The sequence below is a fragment of the Pundamilia nyererei genome, unplaced genomic scaffold (assembly GCF_000239375.1).
Source record: "Pundamilia nyererei isolate P.nyererei 1_Seehausen unplaced genomic scaffold, PunNye1.0 scaffold00470, whole genome shotgun sequence".
Lineage (NCBI taxonomy): Eukaryota > Metazoa > Chordata > Actinopteri > Cichliformes > Cichlidae > Pundamilia > Pundamilia nyererei.
The window spans coordinates 144137-162984 of NW_005187871.1; the positions used below are offsets into that span (position 1 = coordinate 144137).

An 18848-nucleotide genomic window follows, 5' to 3' on the forward strand; every position below is an offset into this window, starting at 1 on the left:
TTTTTTCTTTTGGAAAGACTCAACCAGCATACCAGCTGCTCCTCCACCTGCTGCCTGTTCCCAGAGAAAAGCCAAGCTCTGCTGTAGACTTCAAACAATAAAGCTACAAGTACATAAAACCCAGACTCAAAGCTTTTTACAGCCACAATGGGACAGCACTGATCTAACATTAACTGATTTAACTGTAATGATTGGTGAGGTTGTCGATGCACTGCATGGAGCTCTAACAGAATCAGATCCTATTGAAAGATTCGTCTATGTTGAAGAGCAGAACTCACTGTCAGTAAAGAGATCGGACACATTTTTCAGGTTCTGCGGGCAATTACATAATATCAGTAATAAGCAAAAACTGACAGGACAGGGATGATGACAGACAGACACTTATCCTTCTCTCCTCCATCCTTGGACTCAGCCTGGGACTCCTTGGTGTGTTTATCTGTAAAACCAGCAGAGCAGAAACAGGTGTGAGAACTGAGCTACCAGGAAAACCTTTCCTGTTTTCAGCAGAAGTGATGTCACACCTTTCAGCAGTCACCTGGATGTCAGAAAAGCAGTAATGACATTATGTGCAGGCATTTGGTTAAGAACTAGAATCTCAGCGTTTCACACCATTTTCACCCATAAACACATCCAGCAGAAGAAGAAGAGAAATAAAGAATTAATTAGGGTTAGAGCGCCCTCACTGCAGAGGTTATCATTTCTATTTTCTCTCTCAGACTCCTGCATCGGCATTAATTAATGACTGACGCCACTTTTCATCTCATACATTCGTTTTTGGTAACAGAGACAAACATGAGCCTAAAGACAAACAAACCAACGGACTTTGCCCTGAATGACAGAACCTTTGATGCTCAGACATCCCACAGTGAGAAGACTTATAAACACCAAGTTCCACCTCTACAAACTTACCTGAGGTTGTGACTTTGAGGCTGATGGAGCACTCATGGACGACACTTTCTGTTTCCTTGGTTGTAATCTGACACTTGTACGTTCCTGTATCGGTGAGCTTGACGTTCCTCAGCGTCACTGAAACATTTCCATCCTTCATGGACGGATCCATCAGGTTCACTCGGCCTTTGAAGGACTCATGTTGGTAGTTTTCATATGGGCGCTGGTTTCTGTACAAGAAGACATAATCATCTGATTTGAGGTCAGCTCTGTTCCACTCCAACAGGGTGATCTCTGCATCTCTGGGACCCTGACACTGAAGAGGGGCATCTTGTCCAGGATTCACAATGAGCTCTGTGTGTTTGAAACACAAAGATAAAAGACAACAAAATTAGTCATGTTTAAGACTGCACATCTGTCAGACATGCTATGCTGAAGAACCGGTTGGACTTCCTCTCTATAGTTTGTTCTTCCAGAAGATGAGCCCATCCAGAGACTTCTGACAGGAACCGTTTGGACTGCAGGGAGTACTGAAATGAAGAAATCTAAAAGAGCATCAGTGTGTTTTAGTATTAATGTAATGATCACCTGCTCCTCTGCAAGCCTCAAAATTTTTGCGACTTGTGCCAGCATGTTGTTTGAATGTCCACAGAGTACATCAAAGAACATGGGACAGAATTTGTTTTTGTCTGTTAAACTCTGAATTTTACTCCAGTTGTTATAAAACATTGTGAAACAATGATAGACACGGCTCATGTACAGCTTTAGCTTCTTTTTTTTTCCCACTGTAAAAATAGAAATCACCCCAATTCCGACTTATTCAGGAAAGCACCCCACACGGAGCAGGGTCCACAATGTGCCTGGCAGATGTCAGAGCGCAGGTGTTTACCAGAACAGACGAACCCTCTATTGTTAAATAAAACACTAACACTAATAGATAAGATAAGCTAAAGCATCGATGCCAGATCAGTACCACCCCCAACCAAAAACCCGATGATTGTCTGACTGGGTTGTACGTGTGGTCATGTTAAATAGCGCAAAATAACCCTATGTTCTGCAACACTCCCAAATGAAACTGTAACTACGACATCTGCGTCACATGTCCTCTAGGCCGCTGCAAAGACAGGGGGGTAACTGTTTAGCTTCCCGTTTTCACATCGGACTTACTTCCTCTAATAACTCGCTGAAAAGTTTCCCGTTTAGACCAAAACACACCAGCAGTTCGTTTTAACTTGTAAACACACGATGACGCTAATGTTCACATTTTTTCCTCTTCCTGTCTCCAAGAACCGTGACTCACCTTTTAATCCGGAAACCAGGATCACCAGCAAACACAGGAAAACCGCAACGGACAACATTTGTGAGGAAAAACTGAACAGCTGATGTTTATTTTGGAAACGAATAAGTGTTTTTGTTTTCCTTTTTTGGGTGGGGGTGGGTGACGTGTTCGACACGTGACAGATTATGAGCCGTTTAAATGCGCTGCTTGATCGGCGCTGTCGTTTTTGCAGCTGAGCGCTACAGCGCTGAAACTGCAAACATCAAGGTTACTCGCTGCCCCGCAGTCCGAATCACGCGAAGATCAGACAGGAGGAATGGACTTCGGTCACAATCCGAGCTGTGAGGGTCAAACAAAATGAGAACCAAACTTAAAACATGTTTCAGATGTTCTGACATCGGGAAGTTCCTGCAGACATTTTGCGCCACTGGAACTCTGTGTCTGCGATTTCAGTCAACAAGACAAATAACGGATGTAACGGCGACTCTCCCAGATTCGTGTTAACCCGAAACTCTTGAACACACCACATAAACAGAACCTCCCACTCTGAATAGACTCTCTGACAGTCCCGTTCATCAGTCGTTACAGCAGGCTTTACCTACAGTGAACAACGCGTTGGCTCACAATAGAAAAGCTACAGCTGTTTTAAACTGGAAACAGTGCGAAATAACAAACACGCAACATGCTGCTGCCATGATGTGGTGCTGCATACAGGTGCACGTAAAAAAAAAAAAAGGAAATTTTGACTTTGGAAGCAGCTGAAAGTAGCCCGTGTCTGAAGCATTAAACTAAGTTACACTCATCAAGTCACTTTCTTTGGGGGATCCGCTCCTTTCAGGCCATGTTTTCGGGATTTCCCTCGAGCAGCAGCTCAGCTCTACCTCTCAAGTCGCCAGAATAGAAACTCCACAGAGAAAAAAACCCCTCAAAGCTCATCTTCAGCGGAAAAAAATAAAAACAAGAAGCTGTGAGCCAAGACCGACAGCATCAGACTCCTCCAGACTGGCTTGTCTTGCTGTCAGCACAGCACTGTCGTCCAGTCGCCAGCTGTATGAATGAAATGCAGCCTCTTCTGCTTTTGGCAGCTTAGAGGTGGATTACCGCCACCTAACGGACTGGAGCATAGATCGGACATGCGCATGCTCACTCATTTCACTCTTTTCAATTAAACTTTATTAACACAATGACGTTCTCAGGGGGTTAAAACTATATTTTATTTGTGATATGGAACTAAAAAGGGAGGCATATACCCAAGAAAGTACGGGTATAACTAAAAATAAATGTTACAAAGAAAAAATAATTAAATTTAAAAAAGAAGTTTTTTATAACTCTGATTATTTGTGTTTGTGTCTCAGAAATCCAAAGAAACAGGAGATTTCCTCCATAAGAAACATTTTAAGGTTAAAATGTGATTTTAATTGGAAGGAGCCTTTGTTTTTGATTGTGACCCACACCCGTTTTCACACCTTGGCTAATGTGATTAGTTAGAAGATCATCAGGGGGTCCTTTGTCCCTCTTTGGGGGGAAACTCCCACTGGGTTTGAATCTGGGACTCTCCACCATTTGACCTTAGACCTGAAGAAGCTTCTCGGATGAGAGGTGAAACGTCTTCAAGCAACTTAAAGAAGTCCAGATGCTTTCCAAGCTCCTTAGAATATTTAATCATTGTTTAAATATAACAGACGGACCCTCAACATCACTTTTCTATGATTAAAAAAAATCAGGTTACCAACCCTACTGATGTTTTTCATTGTTTCTTGTTCGTAGCTTTATTAAATTTCACAATTCACGTCTCATTTATAACCTAAAAGATTATAACCCCTTGTTTTTTCTGACCTGCTACAAATAAACCACAGACTCTAAATTGTGCTGCTAAGAGGAAGGAGGCGGGTTTAACTGCCTGGGGGGAAACAGAAAGATCTCACACCTCTGTGTGGTACGATGGGAAAAGTACCTCTTCTGTGGCTGCTCCGTAAGTACCTCATGCTTTAAAAAAAAAAAAAAATAATAATCTTAATATGTGCATTGAAGGGATTCTGGATGGGAACAGCAGTGAGATAAAGCAGATATATTTGCATTTACTTAAGTATAGAAGTTAATGACCATGAGGGAAAGAGTGACAAAACTCTTAAAAAGAAAATGAAACTTTAAGTACAATGAAAAAAGAAATACTAGTGACTATCTGAGGTGTTTTAATTCAGCTGGTTCTGTCATTAGCAGGAGGTTTTAACAGGTTCAGAGGTTTCTTTCCTTAAATTCATTGAAATTCTGAGTAAACCACCACGGTGTTAAATGGTAAAATGGTAAATGGCCTGTATTTGTATAGCGCTTTTCTAGTCCCTAAGGACCCCAAAGCGCCCCAAAGCACATCCAGTCATCCACCCGTTCACACACACATTCACACACTGGTGATGGCAAGCTACATTGTAGCCACAGCCACCCTGGGGCGCACTGACAGAGGTGTTAAACTGCATCTTCACATTCTGTTCAAAGGAATTGTTTTGAGTTCATCGGTCTGAGACTCAGTTTGTGGTCACTGCTCCTGTAAGCAAAAACTCACTAAAATACACTGAATACTTATGATCTTGTGCTTTCTTTTCAGTTCTAATGTCATTGCTCTGCCACACAACAAATCAAGGTTAGTGAACCTGTTTATGACAGAATAACACAAAGAACAATTAAGCAGATCCAAAGAGCATCTCTGACCAATAAAAGACAGATTAGTCCCAGATGTGTGTGTTAGGGGAAGCTCAGAATTAAAAACAACAAAAATTAAAAATCCAGTAAAACTCCAATTATTCTTTAAAAAATGTGGTTCAGTTTAATATTTGAGTAAAAACCAGTGGTTTAGACTAGTTAAAGATAACACCACTAAAATACAGTCAGTTCCTTATTTTGTGTGTGTACGTAGAGAACCATCACCAGAAGGTTCAAGTCAAAGGAAGGTCCATGCTGCTGTTCATACTGTCTGTTTAGGACATGCAGCCAATCAGAAAAAAAGAGTACTGTGGAGATAATTTGTGATCTTTCAAACAGATAATGAACTTAGGAGCTACATCAAGGCAGCAACATCTACCAACCAGCTTTAGTTTATGACATGCACAGAGTGCGCATTATCTGTTGAATAAGCTTCAGTTCACCTCAAATACACAATTTTTAAAAAAGTTTTTTGTTCAAGATACAATAAATTCTCCCACAGCTCGTCTGACTGTGAGTCCCAGCAGCTTTCAATTCCTCAAAGGAGACTTTGTGTGTCTGAGCTGTGAGGAGGACGACAGCTCTGCTGGATGGACTCTGAGGAGAAACACAAGCAAAGAAGCCAGAGCTGAATGTGAGGAGTGGGGAAAACCAGCTGGTTCTTCCTGTAACATCAGTGGCATCCTCCCACGCGACAGTGGAGTTTACTGGTGTGAGTCCAGAGAGGGTCCCATCAGTAACATGGTTAACCTGACAGTCGCTGGTAAGCTGAGTGTGTGGAGTTAGTGTTGATGAAGCTGTGTGTAAATGGATGAAATGCTGTAGTTTGTCTCTGTGTTGAGGTGGATCAGTGATCCTGCAGAGTCCTGTCCTCCCTGTGATGGAGGGAGATGACGTCACTCTGCTCTGTAAAACAAAGACCACTCCCTCCAACCTCCCAGCTGCTTTCTATAAAGATGGCTCCCTCATCAGGAAGCAGCCTACAGGTCACATGACCATCCAGCATGTTTCCAGGTCTGATGAAGGCCTCTACAAGTGTGACATCAGCGGTCATGGAGAGTCTCCATCCAGCTGGATCACTGTCACAGGTGAGGCTTCTGTTTATTTTACAGATTTTAGACCAAAATTGACTCAAAGGGACCACAAAGATTTATTTTATTCCAGGTTCTTCCACCTCTCCTCCTCCATCAGCCTCCACTGCCTCCCTCTCCTCCTCATTTTCCTCTACTCCTCAGCACTCCTCTGTTCCTCTCGCTGTGCTGGCCCTTGTTCCCTCCATAATTGGAGTGCTGCTGCTGGTTGTACTGGTTGTACAGGTGAGACGATGTGTCCAGAGGAAACCTGAAGGTGAGACACACATTCTGCCCTCACTTAACATGTAAAGGGAGAGTTCACCTCAAAATCATATTTGGTTTTCTCTGCTTAAGGCTTGAAAGGTGACTGAAAGTTAGTTTCATTTTATTGAATTAGATCAATGTGTTAGTCATACTAATCTAAGCAGAAGCAGCACTGCAAACCAAACGTATGTAGGTGTGATTATGGGGTGAATTGTTCTTTAGATACATACAAAAAAACATGATTCAAAGGAAGTGTAGCACTTCTATTTTTGTGAGGACCGATTTGAGCCACAGACCTTCACATTACTACCTGAGGGTTAAATTAAAGATAAACTACAGGCTGTATTTGTGCATCATTTTCTCCTCATGCATATGATAATAATAATTTTGTGATTTTTTTTTTTTTTTTTTTGTAAATATACTTTTACATTTGGATAGTTAGTTTAGTTAGTTTATGCTTCCTGTGTTGATTGCAATGATGTACTTTGATCTACTCAATGATGAGACTTTGTGGTCACAAGTTTTGATGTGAGTTGCTCTGCTGGCGTCCAGTTTCCTGTATTATGACTAAAAAAAGAAAAGCTTTTTTTTCCTTTTACCGCAGCTTTCAGAAAGAATTAGTTTTTTTTATTCCAGCTTTACTGACTAAAATGTTTGATTCACTTTCCATTATTCTTATAAATATTCATATTCCAGCTGTCAAACCAGCAGCAACAATAATTATTGTGTTATCAGAGGGAAATCTGTGGTATTTGCAGACAGAGATCCTGCAGCAGCTGCTACCTCCTCATCAGTGAGAAGAACTTCAGCCGATGGTCAAGACGAGTCAAACCGAAAAAGAGGTACGACAAGTTTCCTGTTAGAAATGCTTTAAAAGTCCTCTGCTCCTTCCACAAGAGGCTCCATGACGTCGATGGCTGAGATTTTTAAACATGTGCTGATTTTTCATCAGGCCAACATTTATCATTTTAAATACTTTCTATACTTTTGCTTAATACTAAATATCATATGTTAGCATACGGTGTGAGTAATCATACTGCTGGATTACAAAGCTGCTTGCACAAAGTCCACTGCACATGCTTAGAACACTGTGCTCACCTTTCTTGGTGCTCAGGCAGGTGTCCCAACACAAAAACTAAAAAACAAATGATATAAGAGGGAAAATTGAACGTATTTCTGTTTAGAGATGACTTCTCAACTGTCATGCAGAACCCCAGTCTTCTTTAAAATTGAGTTTATTTTGTTGTAACACTGGCAGTGGCATTTTCCCATTCTTTTTGATCAGCATGCTTGATTTGGAAGTAGCACTTTGAGGAGAGGAACTATAGAACATTGCAGACCAAAGAGGGTGGATGGAGGATGGTTAGTGAATCAGGAGGTGCAGAGGAAATGAAGGAGTGGAAATGCTGTTAGTCCAGATGACATACATGTGGAGATGTGTAGGAGAGAGATCAGTAGAGGTGTTGATCAACAAGCAGCCGTACGGCTTCACGCTTCCACAGAATCTTTCTTGACACAGTGTTGATGGAGAAGACAGAGGAGGTTAGACGGAGCTGGGCTGTGTTGTTGTGGCTCTAGAGAAAACATGTGATAGGTCGCCAAGAGAGGAACTGTGATACTGCATGAGCAGGTCAATATTGGCAGATAAGTATGTGAGGGTGCAGCAGGACATGTATGAGATCTGCTCTGAGCCCCTTCTTGTTTGTGATGTCACGGACAGGCTGAGGTGATGTTTGCAGATGGGATTGTGATTTATAGTGAGAGCACGGAGCAGGAAGAAGACAGGCTGGAGAGATGGAGGTGTGCTCTGGAGAGAAGATGAGTGAAAGTCAGCAGAAGCAAGACAGAATACATGTGTGTGAATGACAGGGAGGCATGAATGAGGCAGTGGCATGAACAAAAGACATGAGGCAGAACTGAAGATGTTAATTGATGATGTTAACAGCAATATAATCCCTTTAACTGCAGATAACTTAAAAAAAAAGGTTAAAAAGTAAAAAAAAAAAACCTCTTAGTTTGTCCATTTGACTGTCACAGTGTACAGAAGCTTTTATGTTTTCTGTGTACCACATGAGCACAGGGCAGCTCTATGGTGATGCTGTGCCAGTCAGGTAAAAACATTTATTTTAAATCATTTATAAGAGGGTTTCCTTTACAAGAGGTGTAAACAGTTGCATCGTTTTAACACATGAGCAGCTCTGCGGTCATTAAGTTTCCTGTTTTGAGAGCTAAACTGAACAGAGGTGTTTGATAGGTTTGTAGCTTGAACCTATTCGCTGGAACGTTGGAGACAATATAATTACACAGCAAGCAAGACACGAAGTAGGCAAAGTTCTTCTTGTTACTCATGCATGAGGGAGACCTGCCTGGAGCCAAGTGTCGTTCCACCACTTGACCTCCGTCAGACTCTCAGCCAGGTTCCCCATAGCACTCCTTTTATTGTGGTTACATGAATATTCATAGGGTCATTAACATATGACGTCTACATATGCACAAAGAGTACCTTGTGTGTGTGTGTGTGTGTGTGTGAGAGTTTGGGGTCAAGATGTGACCCTGTGAAGACTCCCCAAAGCTGGTGCTACCAGGAGTCTAGCGGGTCCATCTGAACAAAAGGCTCTTACACTCAAACAGATATGTGTGTTTGCTATACCATATATTAGCAAGAGAAGATACGACCTCTCCTAGGAGGTGTGTGATTTATGCCAGAACACTCTGTAGAGGAGTGAACGCACTCCCCTCTTCATGCTACACAGAGTTGTTACAGACCTCCTAGGATGAGACATTCTTTCAATCTACAAATGATTATACACATCTAAGCATATGTGGGTAAATATTTCTAAGCATAAACGACAATCACCAATACAAAACCTAACAGTGTTAAAGTGGCTTCAGGTTAACAGAGGATGTGTTGTGAAGAATGTGCCTCAGGTTTGCAGCTCTAATTCATGAAAAGTCCACCTTTATCTCACCCTAGCACAAAAAGTACTGTATCTCTCACATGACTTTGTCTTGTTTTGCAGAGAGCGATTCAGCTGCAGTGCAGAGAACAGCTGACATCACTTATGGAGACATCACCATCAGGACAAACAGCAGACACAGAGGTACAGCTGCTCCTCTTCAAAGGTCCAACCCTAAATCAAATTTTAAAAAGTTTAAATCTCAGCCTGCAGCAGCAGACACTGGGAAAACCATATTGAAAACATTACAGCGCTTTGGTCTTTCTGCAGTGTAGCGAGACTAATGTGGTCATATGAAGGTGTTATCAGCTCCACAAGGAAGAGAAGTGTGTTACGGCCTAGCAGGGCCTCCTCCTGAAGGTGCCTGTGTGGGAGTGTCCTTCAATCACTTCTGCCTGAGGTGCCACCTTTCCCTTTTACACAGCTGACTCTCGTCAGTAATTAAAAGTATTTAATCCCAGGGAAAGGCGAGCTCTGGACCAGAGTGCCATGTGAGTGTTTGCAGCTAGTGAGCTGCTCTTTCTTTTTGGCTTACGTTTTACTTTATTGACCAACACCTGAGTTTTGTTGGTTTTCTTAAATGGTGACAGCGGCTTGTCCGTCTCTTTTAGTTGAGCTACTTTAATAAAACTCTTTAATGTAACCCTTATGTCTTCTTGTCTCCTTTTTCTGACCCGGACACTTTTTGTTATTTCCCCCTCACCGCCTAGACCCCTCAGGGGAACGTAACAAAGTGTTAACCTGCTCCTGCTCACATCAGTTTATCTAAACTTTCTGTAATCTGTGTGTTTGTGTTCAGATCTTCCACCAGAGCCAGCGGTCATCTACTCCTCACTGAAGCTGAGCTACACACCTTCACCACAGCTTAACCAGTCTAACCAGTGACGTCCAGCTGGCTGCCAAACACATCCCTGCACTCCTCTCTATATTATTTATTCAATCATATTCTGTGTGTGTTTACAGTTGTACAGCTGCACTGGAACAGTTTGAATGTAGAGCTCAGGATGAAATGGAAAGTTTATGTTTGTCTTTAATAAAAGATTTTAAAGCTAATCCAGTTTGGCGTCACACAGGAGATTCCTTCTAGAAGCAGATCCGATCACTCTGCAGCCATCATGAAATGCTGCACTGGTAAATATTTATGAAGCATTATCTGCACTGTCTTTTATTTGAATGGTCACCAGGACATAAACACTGCATGTACAGGATCAGCAGTCAAATCTGACATCAAGCATTTTTTAACGTTTGCTGACTTTGCTCCAAAATAAGGTTTTAAAAACCCTTTTTCACACATGGGATTTCAACCTCTGCAACCATCTTTACTGTTGCCGTCTGTCATAGATTTGAATTCAGGATTTTCTGAGTGCCACATGTCTCTCTTAGACTGACCCCCTCCTGCCAGTTAATATTATAGCAGCTAATCAGACCTGTGATGCAGAGGTGTTACAGTCACTTCAGGTTAAAGAGTGGATGAGCTGTGGCGTAATGTTTGCAGCTCTAATCTATAAAGCCCAACATTTCATCCTAAAACAAAAGTTTTGTATCAGTCACATGACGTGTTATGACTGAGATCCAGCTGCAGGTTATTCTTCAGTGCACAGAACAGTTAATAACTCCATCAGGACAAACTGCAGACACAGAGGTACAGCTGCTCCCTTTTTCACACTTACTGCAAAACAGCACACAGGACGACATCTTATGCAGAGGGTATCATCTGATAGATTGTATGGTGGTGTCAGGGAGAAGTTAGCTAAGCAACATGAGATGGTTGTGTGTGTGTGTGATGACTTTGGACAACAGCAGGAGGGAGCGAGCGAAAGCAAAGAGTAGAATTAAACGGCGGAAGCTGAAGTCGGCGGTTTGATTAAATTTGGTGTAAAATTTTGTGAAGTATTTGTGATTAATAATAAAAAAACTCAGAAATGATGCAGAGCTTTGAAGGGAACCACGACTGAATTTAATTTATTTATTATTTTCGCTGTCACAGACACAGAACGGTTGTTACAGTTACAAAAACATTAAGTGAAAGTTTACTCTTGATTTATTTATTCTATTGAGATCATGTAATTTAAAATGTAACATAAAACTGAGTAAAACCTATCAAATTGTTTCACATTTATGTATCATTCATGTATCAATTAAACAATTGCTGTTTATGATTGCAACCAAGGGTGGCACCGTCACCACAGTCTACAGGGAGAAGGTCCAGAGTCTGAATCCAGTTTGTGATTGTTCTTTGCATGTTCACGTTTCTGTGTGGCTTCTCTCCAGGTATAAATGAATAGTTATTTTTTTCTGTATGTTTGCGCTGTGACAGTCTGGGAAGCAGGAAAAGCTGTGATGAGAAGTAAAAAAATTTCTTTCTCATCACATAAAAAGAAAAAAAAGAAAACAAAATTATTGAGGGATTATTAAAAAAAAAATCAAACCATCAAATGCTTAGAAGCTTATGTGAGAACAGAACAGAACAAAATATGCAAAAAAAAAAAAACAAACCCTAGAATTAAATGAAATTTTTTTTTTTTTTAAAAACTGAATTTGTGGTATAAATACTTTCTCACAAAATTTTGCGAATATTGGGAGCACAATATGTGACCCTGACAAAACAAAACAAAACCAAAACAAAACAAGATTTTTAGGGATTCCTATGAAAACTTTATACTCACCATATAAACCCAACTAAAATGAAATTGCACAAAATTCACAAAATGCCACATAAGGTTGTTTATTATTTTTGTCACAACCCGGCTCATAGGAAGTGACAATCAAGAGGGAGACCACCCACAGGCTTTTAAAGGCTGTAAGACATATTTAATGAAAAAAGGGTAAAGCAACTTAAACCCACTTTAAAGACCATAACAGCCATAACTGAAACTTCCAACTTCCAAACTTCCAAAACTTAGGTTTTTCCGATACCGGTGCCAAACCGGTACTTTTGAAACGGTGCCGGTGCTCAAACGGTGCTCAAACCGGTGCTTAAAGAATGGAGAACACAAAATTGGTCCAAAAACCTCTCATGTTCAGCTGTTTTTTTGTAAAAAGATAACAATGTTAGCCTTTTCTGCAGCTATGGGGCATATATGGCATCACTCTTGGCTGGAAGCAGTGCTTAAACAATGGAAAAAAACACAAACTTTGTCCTAAACCTCTCATGTTTAACTGTTTTCCACTTTTTCTTTGGTCATTTTAGCCTTTTTGGCCAGGGTGAAGGGAGTATCTGCCATCACAGTTTGCATCTTTTGCTGTGAAGTACAGCCAGACTTTTGACCACTTCGCCTTGGGCATTTTTAATCTGTAGCTCTGCTCTAAAAGAAGGTACGTACCTGGGCCCGCCTACTATGCTTGCAAAGGTAAAATGATTGGCTAGAATTCAAAGTGCATGACATCTCAGGGAAAAAAAGCACTGAAATGTGCGCTGCTTTTCAGTCTGGTTACTACCATTTATGTCAGAACCGGTACCATAATGGCACCGGTTACTGGTACCCACCCCTAGTGTTTACACAGTAAGGGGGATGTACTACACCATGGTGCGTCACCTACACATTAGTACAGCAAGCTAAAATGCAGCACTAGCATGAGTTTTAATGATGGATGTTAAAATCGGCTTCCTGGATGCGTCCCGAGGTTGTGATGTTAAACTGCTGTGCATAGCAGCTTTATTAATCATCTTGCCAACAGGGTGTTTTAAGCTTTAGCCGTGATTAAAGGCTCAGAAAAGTGCAAAGCTGCACAACCTCAAATATTTACAACTTTATAGAATAGCAAGTCACAATCATTTAAGTGACTGAGCAAAGTTTTCTCATCAGCTGGCAAAAGTTCATTTGCGAACTGACACTTGTATAATTCATGTGTGGGTTTTCCTTTTGTTTTTTGCAGATGATTACTATAATTAGAATTACAATACACATCATAATTGGAACAGTAACTGTCACACCAAATATAAGTGGGAGAGACTTATTCATGTTGTTTCCATCCTCTTCTTCTCCACCCTTGATGTTTTCATCTGTGAACCAAGCAGGACAGAAACACCTGTGAGAACTCTGCTACTGATTGTACTGACAATACTTCTTGTTTTAAATTTTAAAACATATCTAACAGTCAGTAGACATGATGTCACTGCCAGCAGCTGATTGCTGATCATGTGACTGCAGATGCAATCACTGGAGAGCATCCATGTGATCATGTTTCACGCTATTTTCAGCCACTAACAGGAAGGGGGTGAAAAAACTTCAGTATTAGCTCACATTGAGTTTACTTTTATTCGCTTTCCAACTGCTGCATGTGTATCAAGTAAAACACCTTTCAAAATAAAAGAAGAGAAGTGAAACCCTTCCACAAACAGCTGTGCTCTAAAAGCTGTAAGTCGAACCTCTACAAACCCACCTGAGTCTGTGACTTTGAGGTTGATGGAGTGCACAACCTCATGAACTACTTTTCCCTTCATCCTGGTTGTAATCTCACAGCTGTATGTTCCTGTATCGTTGATGTTGACGTTCCTCAGAATCACAGAAACATCTCCATCTTTCATCGATCGATCTTTCAGTGCCACTCGGCCTCTAAAGGATTCATGCTGGTAGTTTTCATACAAACGATGGTTTTGGAAGAAGAACACATAACTCTCTGAGTTGAACTCAGGTTTGCTCCACTCTAACAGGGTGATATTTAAACCTCTGGGACCCTGACACTGGAGAGTGACATTTTGCCCAGATCTCACTTTGACCTCTGTGTGATCTAAACACAAAGAGAAAATAAAAAGAAAGCAAATATTAATAATGTGCTATACTGTCCATTTTGGACATCTTGAAATTATTTATTTATTTAGTTTTCTTATTAAACGTTTTAGCCCTTATGCCCTATTCTGGTAGTTTTGTACATTTATTCCAAACGTTAGTAAAATTTTTGAAATCCAGTGTCTTTTACTCTTACATGTTATCAACATATGAATTGATGTATTTTGCACCCTTTTGCCACCTTTGAGGCCAAAACGTGAAAGATCAGCAACAAAACTGATTCGATTGCATTACTTTTATGTGGTGCCAGATCCTCTCCCTCTCTCTTTGTGAGTGAGCTCATACATTCAAATAACTCGTTATAACTAAAATTGAAGAAAAATGATCAGAAAACGTCACACAAGATTTACTATAACACACACACTTTGTGGATGTCTTTGTTATCTGACTTCAGGGAGAAGTGACGAGAGAGAACCAGAGTACAACATGTTCCTGCTGCGACACCACTTCAGAAACCAACGATTAACCTGTAAAGTCTCGCTTTCATTCTGTGCACACAAGTCTTACTTTCTCTGCAGAGTGCAATTTTTCACCATGTTAGTATTAGTGATGGGTCCTGCAACACTGACGAACCGACGCATGTATCAAGCTCACCTAGCGAAGCCTGTATCGATGCGTGCGTCGCTTTAAGAAAAAGTCACGTGATCGACAGCCGCCGTATCACTCATTGCCAACGCGCCAAACTGTGTTTAAAAGGTACCGCATCCGTATCTGCCAACGGAATGAGTCGCCACCAAAAAAACCCCAAACAAACACAAAATTACTCTCGCAAAGATAAAATAAAAAAAAACATCTCTCCATATCAAAACGGAGCCCGAAAGAAAAAGAAATGTTTCTGCTGTGTGAGATCATTTTGATCTTTTAACTGCAAATAAGGTAACTGTTTGTTTCAGTGTAATCTATCAGAACAGGAAAAACAGCAATGTGACCTGCAGTGTAAATTATTTATATTCATTTTATGCAGGTTAAATGTCGCATCTGTTCTGCGTTTCTTACACAAACAAAAGCACCTCCTCGGTGTTTGGGCATCACAGAGCCAAACATGAAAATGAGGAGACAAATACACCGAGAATGAACACAGGTCGGCCTATATAGACACTGAACAGCTTCATCATCTTTTTTTTTTTATTAATACGTGTTTTATTATTTTGAAATCAAGCATCTAGGAAGACTGTTCTGGACCAGGCAGTCCTGAATTTTATTCTAAAGGACTGCCAACCCCTTAGTATTGTGGAGAGTGTCGGAGAGAAACATTCCAAGATCAGAGGATCATTTAACGTACTGGGGGAATAGGAAGACATCTTATCTGAACCTTTTCCACCTGGCTTTACAGCTTTTGTGTACCGCAGCTTTATCTGTGCCTGTGAGTTTTCCAAAACTGGGGAAATGGTGTACAAAAAAAACAAAACAAAAAAAAACGCAATAGCCTGAATGCAAAAACATTGGATTAACCTATTTTTCTGACTAGAAATTTATAATAAACTCTGAGTCAAATGGGTAATATTACATTCACAATACTTTCATTTTAATTTCCACTTAATGTCATTCACAATATATTTTAAAGATGTCTACAATATTTGCATTGTAAAACATATAAAATGATTCCATGGAAAGTACAAAATCTTATAGTGTATACAAGTATGAGTAGGTCATTCAATCAGAGTCTGTTGTGAGTCTCAAGTAAGTTGCCTGCAGTGATATTTAAGGTCCAGCAGGTGTCAGTATGGAGCAAAACAGCAGCACTGTGTCGACACAGTATCGATACAGTTTGGGGAATGTGCTGAAACGCTTAACGAGGCCTCACCGACCCATCACTATTTAGTATCAAATATCAAATATGATGACTTTAACCACCAACAATTCATGACAAATATATTAAAAATACTTTCTAAACTCTTAGCTTACATTTTACTCCATCTGTGGTGTCAAAACAAATGCACCAGCTGCTTCCGTTTTAACGTGCAACACAACTGCACTGCTGTTATTTATATTGTGGAAAGCCTGCCAGTTTATCTTAGCGCTAGTAATATGAAACGTACCTTCTAATGCAGAAGTCACAAAGAATGCACAGGAGAGAAAACCCACAAAAGACGACATTTCTGCAAGAAAATAAACGACGATTGAGCTGGGCAAGCCGTTAGTTTGTTTTGGTGCTTGTGTCGAGTAATGGAGGGCTTGCTTCATTTGTGGGAGGAGCTGAAAATGATGACGTCCGAAGCCTCGCTGCCTGGCTGTACCACGTGACTGGTTCATGAAGTGGTTCGAACTTTGCCGCGAGCTATGACAGCGATATAAACCCCTCAGACTTCAATCAAAATGTGGGTGTTTGATGGAGAGTTGCGGTTAGTGAGAGTTTGAAGGTTTATGAGAGTGAGGAGAGAAAGTCAGGAGAGAAGAATGGGGCCAGCTAAGAAGAGGAGGATGTCCTCCCCTGTGTGGGAACATTTTGATCTTATTCCTCCCAACAAGGTATGTAAATTTCTACAGAAGATGTATTTTCATAATATTGATGGTGCAATACAATTTATGTTAAGCGGTCTTTACTTTTGTACAATGTGAAGTGTTTGCTATGTGCCAGGGAGCTGGGATATAACAACACACCTCATCCATGCTTAGGCACTACAGAGCTTTGCATGAGAATAAGGAGGACACCGATTGTGGAGCAAGACCAGGTGAGCCATCAAATGTCATGATAATATAGCATGCAGTACTGTTACTAAATGATATAACAATATTATACAGCTGTAATAAGTTACGTGTGTGATATTTATATTTGTGCTTTGTCTTTATTGTCTTTCCTCAGGAGAACAATCTCAAATAGATGAAGACCTGGTTACCATGGTGATTGAGGACTCCCAGCCATTTAGCATTGTGGAGGACAAAGGATTTAAAAGATTTGTTAAATCATTAAATCCTAGCTATGTTCTCCCCACTAAAAAGGTCATAAAAGCAGTGAAAATTTAGTTTTTACAGAATAAAATGTGAACAGGCAGGACTCAGTCTGTAGCTACACTACACACTGCTTCACAGCCATGTCGTACTTTTAAACAAAAGTTTTTTTTCTTTCCTTTAGGCCCTGAAAGTCATGGTGGAGGCCAGGTACCAGGAGATGAAGGAGAAAACTAAGGCCAGCATTGAGAAGGCAGCAGCTGTGAGTCTGACATCAGATATGTGGACCTCCATCAACACAGAGGCCTATCTTGCAGTCACCTGCCATTTTGTTGATGAGTTCAGCACATTAAACACCGTTGTTTTAGGAGTGCAATATTTTCCTAATGCACACACTGCAGAAAACATTGCACAAGTGAAAGGCTCACTCATGGCAGAATGGGCAATTACTGACAAAGTCACATTCCTAGTAACAGATGGGGCTGCCAATATGGGGGCTTGTGCAAGGGAGCTACAACTCAAACATGCCATGGCTCACACCCTGAACTTAGTGGTGAAGAAGGCCCTTGACCAGACCCCTGAGGTCTCTGACATCCGAGCCAAGTCCAGGAAGATTGTGGGATATTTCAGGAGCAGTACCATTGCAAAGGTAAGTTCTTAAGTGGCCTAATTACAGTTTCTTTAATGCTACTTAAGTGTATAGTTCTGCTCCCTTGACAATCTAATGTATGCTTTTTTAAATTGTATTTTGTAAGGAGAGGCTTTCAGTGGTGCAGGAACAACTAAGGAAGCCTCAACTCAAACTAATACAGGAGGTGGAAACCCGCTGGAACAGCACTTATAATATGCTGCAAAGACTGTTCGAGCAAAGGGAGCCAGTGGGTGCTACTTTGGCAAGTCTCACAACAGACATCCCACCTGTTTCATCTGAGGAATTTGGTATAATTTCAGAGTGTCTGGTTGTCCTAGCACCATTTAACGATAACAACTGAGCTCTCTCAGGAAAAAAGGGTGTCTGGGTCAAAGGTCATACCTTTGCTCACTATGCTGGATCATTGCCTCAATGAACAAATGGAAAAATCCCCATCCATTGGGTCTTCTCTGGCTCAGAAGCTGAGGATGCTATTGAGAGAGAAGCTGGATAAAATACAAACCATGAGCATTATGTTCCTTGTGACACTGCTGGACCCAAGGTTCAGGAAACTCGGGTTTCTCAGCCCTGCAAGAGCTAGCGGAGCAGAAAAAAGACTGAAAGCAGAATGTGCTTCAATACTGAGGGTCTCCACCACCTCCTCTTCCTCCGCACCACCACCACAGCCATCAACGTCACAAACTGTTGAGGCTGTTTCCCACGGTACTATTGTTATTGCATTTGAGTTGCATTTATATAAACTGATTGTTGGGATGTCCTCTGTATCTATTGTACGATCTACTGTACAATATAAAGCGCCTTGAGGTGACTGTTGTTGTTATTTGGCACTATATAAATAACATTAAATTGAAATTGAATTGTTAGTATCACATAAAACTCCCCTTATTTTGTAGGTAACAACCTGTGGCATCGCCTGGATGAAAGTGTCAGGCAGACACAGACACAAAATGTGACAGCAGACGCGAATATTGAGGTCCAACGGTACATGATGGAGCCAAATATTGGAAGGCTGGAGGACCCCCTTAAATACTGGGAGAGACGAAAATATATCTATCCTCACTTATATAAGTTAGCACTGACATTCCTGTGTACCCCTGCCTCATCTGTGCCCTGTGAGTGAGTGTTTTCAGGGGGAATATTGTCCAAAAAAAGAAATCGCCTATGACCTGCCACAGTGGAGAAACTGTTGTTTTTAAATAAATAAAAAACACCACTTCGCGCATGCAGGACTTTAATTGCGAAGCTATGCTTGGGTAGCGAAAATGAGCTGCAAAAAGAAAAGATATTAATTGCTGCATTCCAGGCTGAATGGTAGTCTCCTTAGCTGATGCATCACATAAACTTTACCAATATATATAT

The 18848-nt window shown here is 40.9% G+C and overlaps 2 protein-coding genes across 4 annotated transcripts; both read right to left on the minus strand.

Annotated features, from left to right (window-relative positions):
• Positions 1-6: 6 nt before the first annotated feature.
• On the minus strand, positions 7-3408 carry LOC102203244 (coxsackievirus and adenovirus receptor homolog). Of its 3 annotated transcripts, none has more exons than XM_005753841.2 (3): positions 3049-3408; positions 910-1242; positions 7-436 (listed from the first exon to the last, which is right to left on the minus strand). In XM_005753841.2, the coding sequence occupies exons 1-3, from the start codon at positions 3101-3103 to the stop codon at positions 333-335; spliced, it is 492 nt and encodes a 163-aa protein (XP_005753898.1). In that variant the 5' UTR covers positions 3104-3408; the 3' UTR covers positions 7-332. The 3 variants fall into 3 exon arrangements, with proteins under 3 accessions (XP_005753898.1, XP_005753897.1, XP_005753899.1); XM_005753840.2 differs by lacking the exon at positions 3049-3408 and adding an exon at positions 2189-3042; XM_005753842.2 differs by lacking the exon at positions 3049-3408 and adding an exon at positions 2189-3042 and having other exon boundaries at positions 7-535.
• Positions 3409-6065: 2657 nt separating this feature from the next.
• On the minus strand, positions 6066-16132 carry LOC102203992 (butyrophilin subfamily 2 member A2-like). The gene is made up of 5 exons (XM_005753843.1): positions 15988-16132; positions 13542-13889; positions 13093-13161; positions 7300-7336; positions 6066-6205 (listed from the first exon to the last, which is right to left on the minus strand). The coding sequence occupies exons 1-5, from the start codon at positions 16130-16132 to the stop codon at positions 6079-6081; spliced, it is 726 nt and encodes a 241-aa protein (XP_005753900.1). The 3' UTR covers positions 6066-6078.
• Positions 16133-18848: the final 2716 nt, after the last annotated feature.

Bases quoted from the DNA above. Each gene is read 5' to 3' on its own strand.
- LOC102203244 (XM_005753840.2), bottom strand. From the start codon at position 2,246: ATGTTGTCCGTTGCGGTTTTCCTGTGTTTGCTGGTGATCCTGGTTTCC. The intron at 1,243-2,188 runs GTGAGTCACGGT...TCAAACACACAG, and splicing joins CCTGGTTTCCGGATTAAAAG to AGCTCATTGTGAATCCTGGA. The intron at 437-909 runs GTAAGTTTGTAG...CTGGTTTTACAG, and splicing joins CCTCAAAGTCACAACCTCAG to ATAAACACACCAAGGAGTCC.
- LOC102203992 (XM_005753843.1), bottom strand. From the start codon at position 16,132: ATGAAGCAAGCCCTCCATTACTCGACACAAGCACCAAAACAAACTAAC. The intron at 13,890-15,987 runs GTACGTTTCATA...CTTTGTGTTTAG, and splicing joins TGTGACTTCTGCATTAGAAG to ATCACACAGAGGTCAAAGTG. The intron at 6,206-7,299 runs GTGAGCACAGTG...TCTCACCTTCAG, and splicing joins CTGCCTGAGCACCAAGAAAG to GTTTCCTCTGGACACATCGT.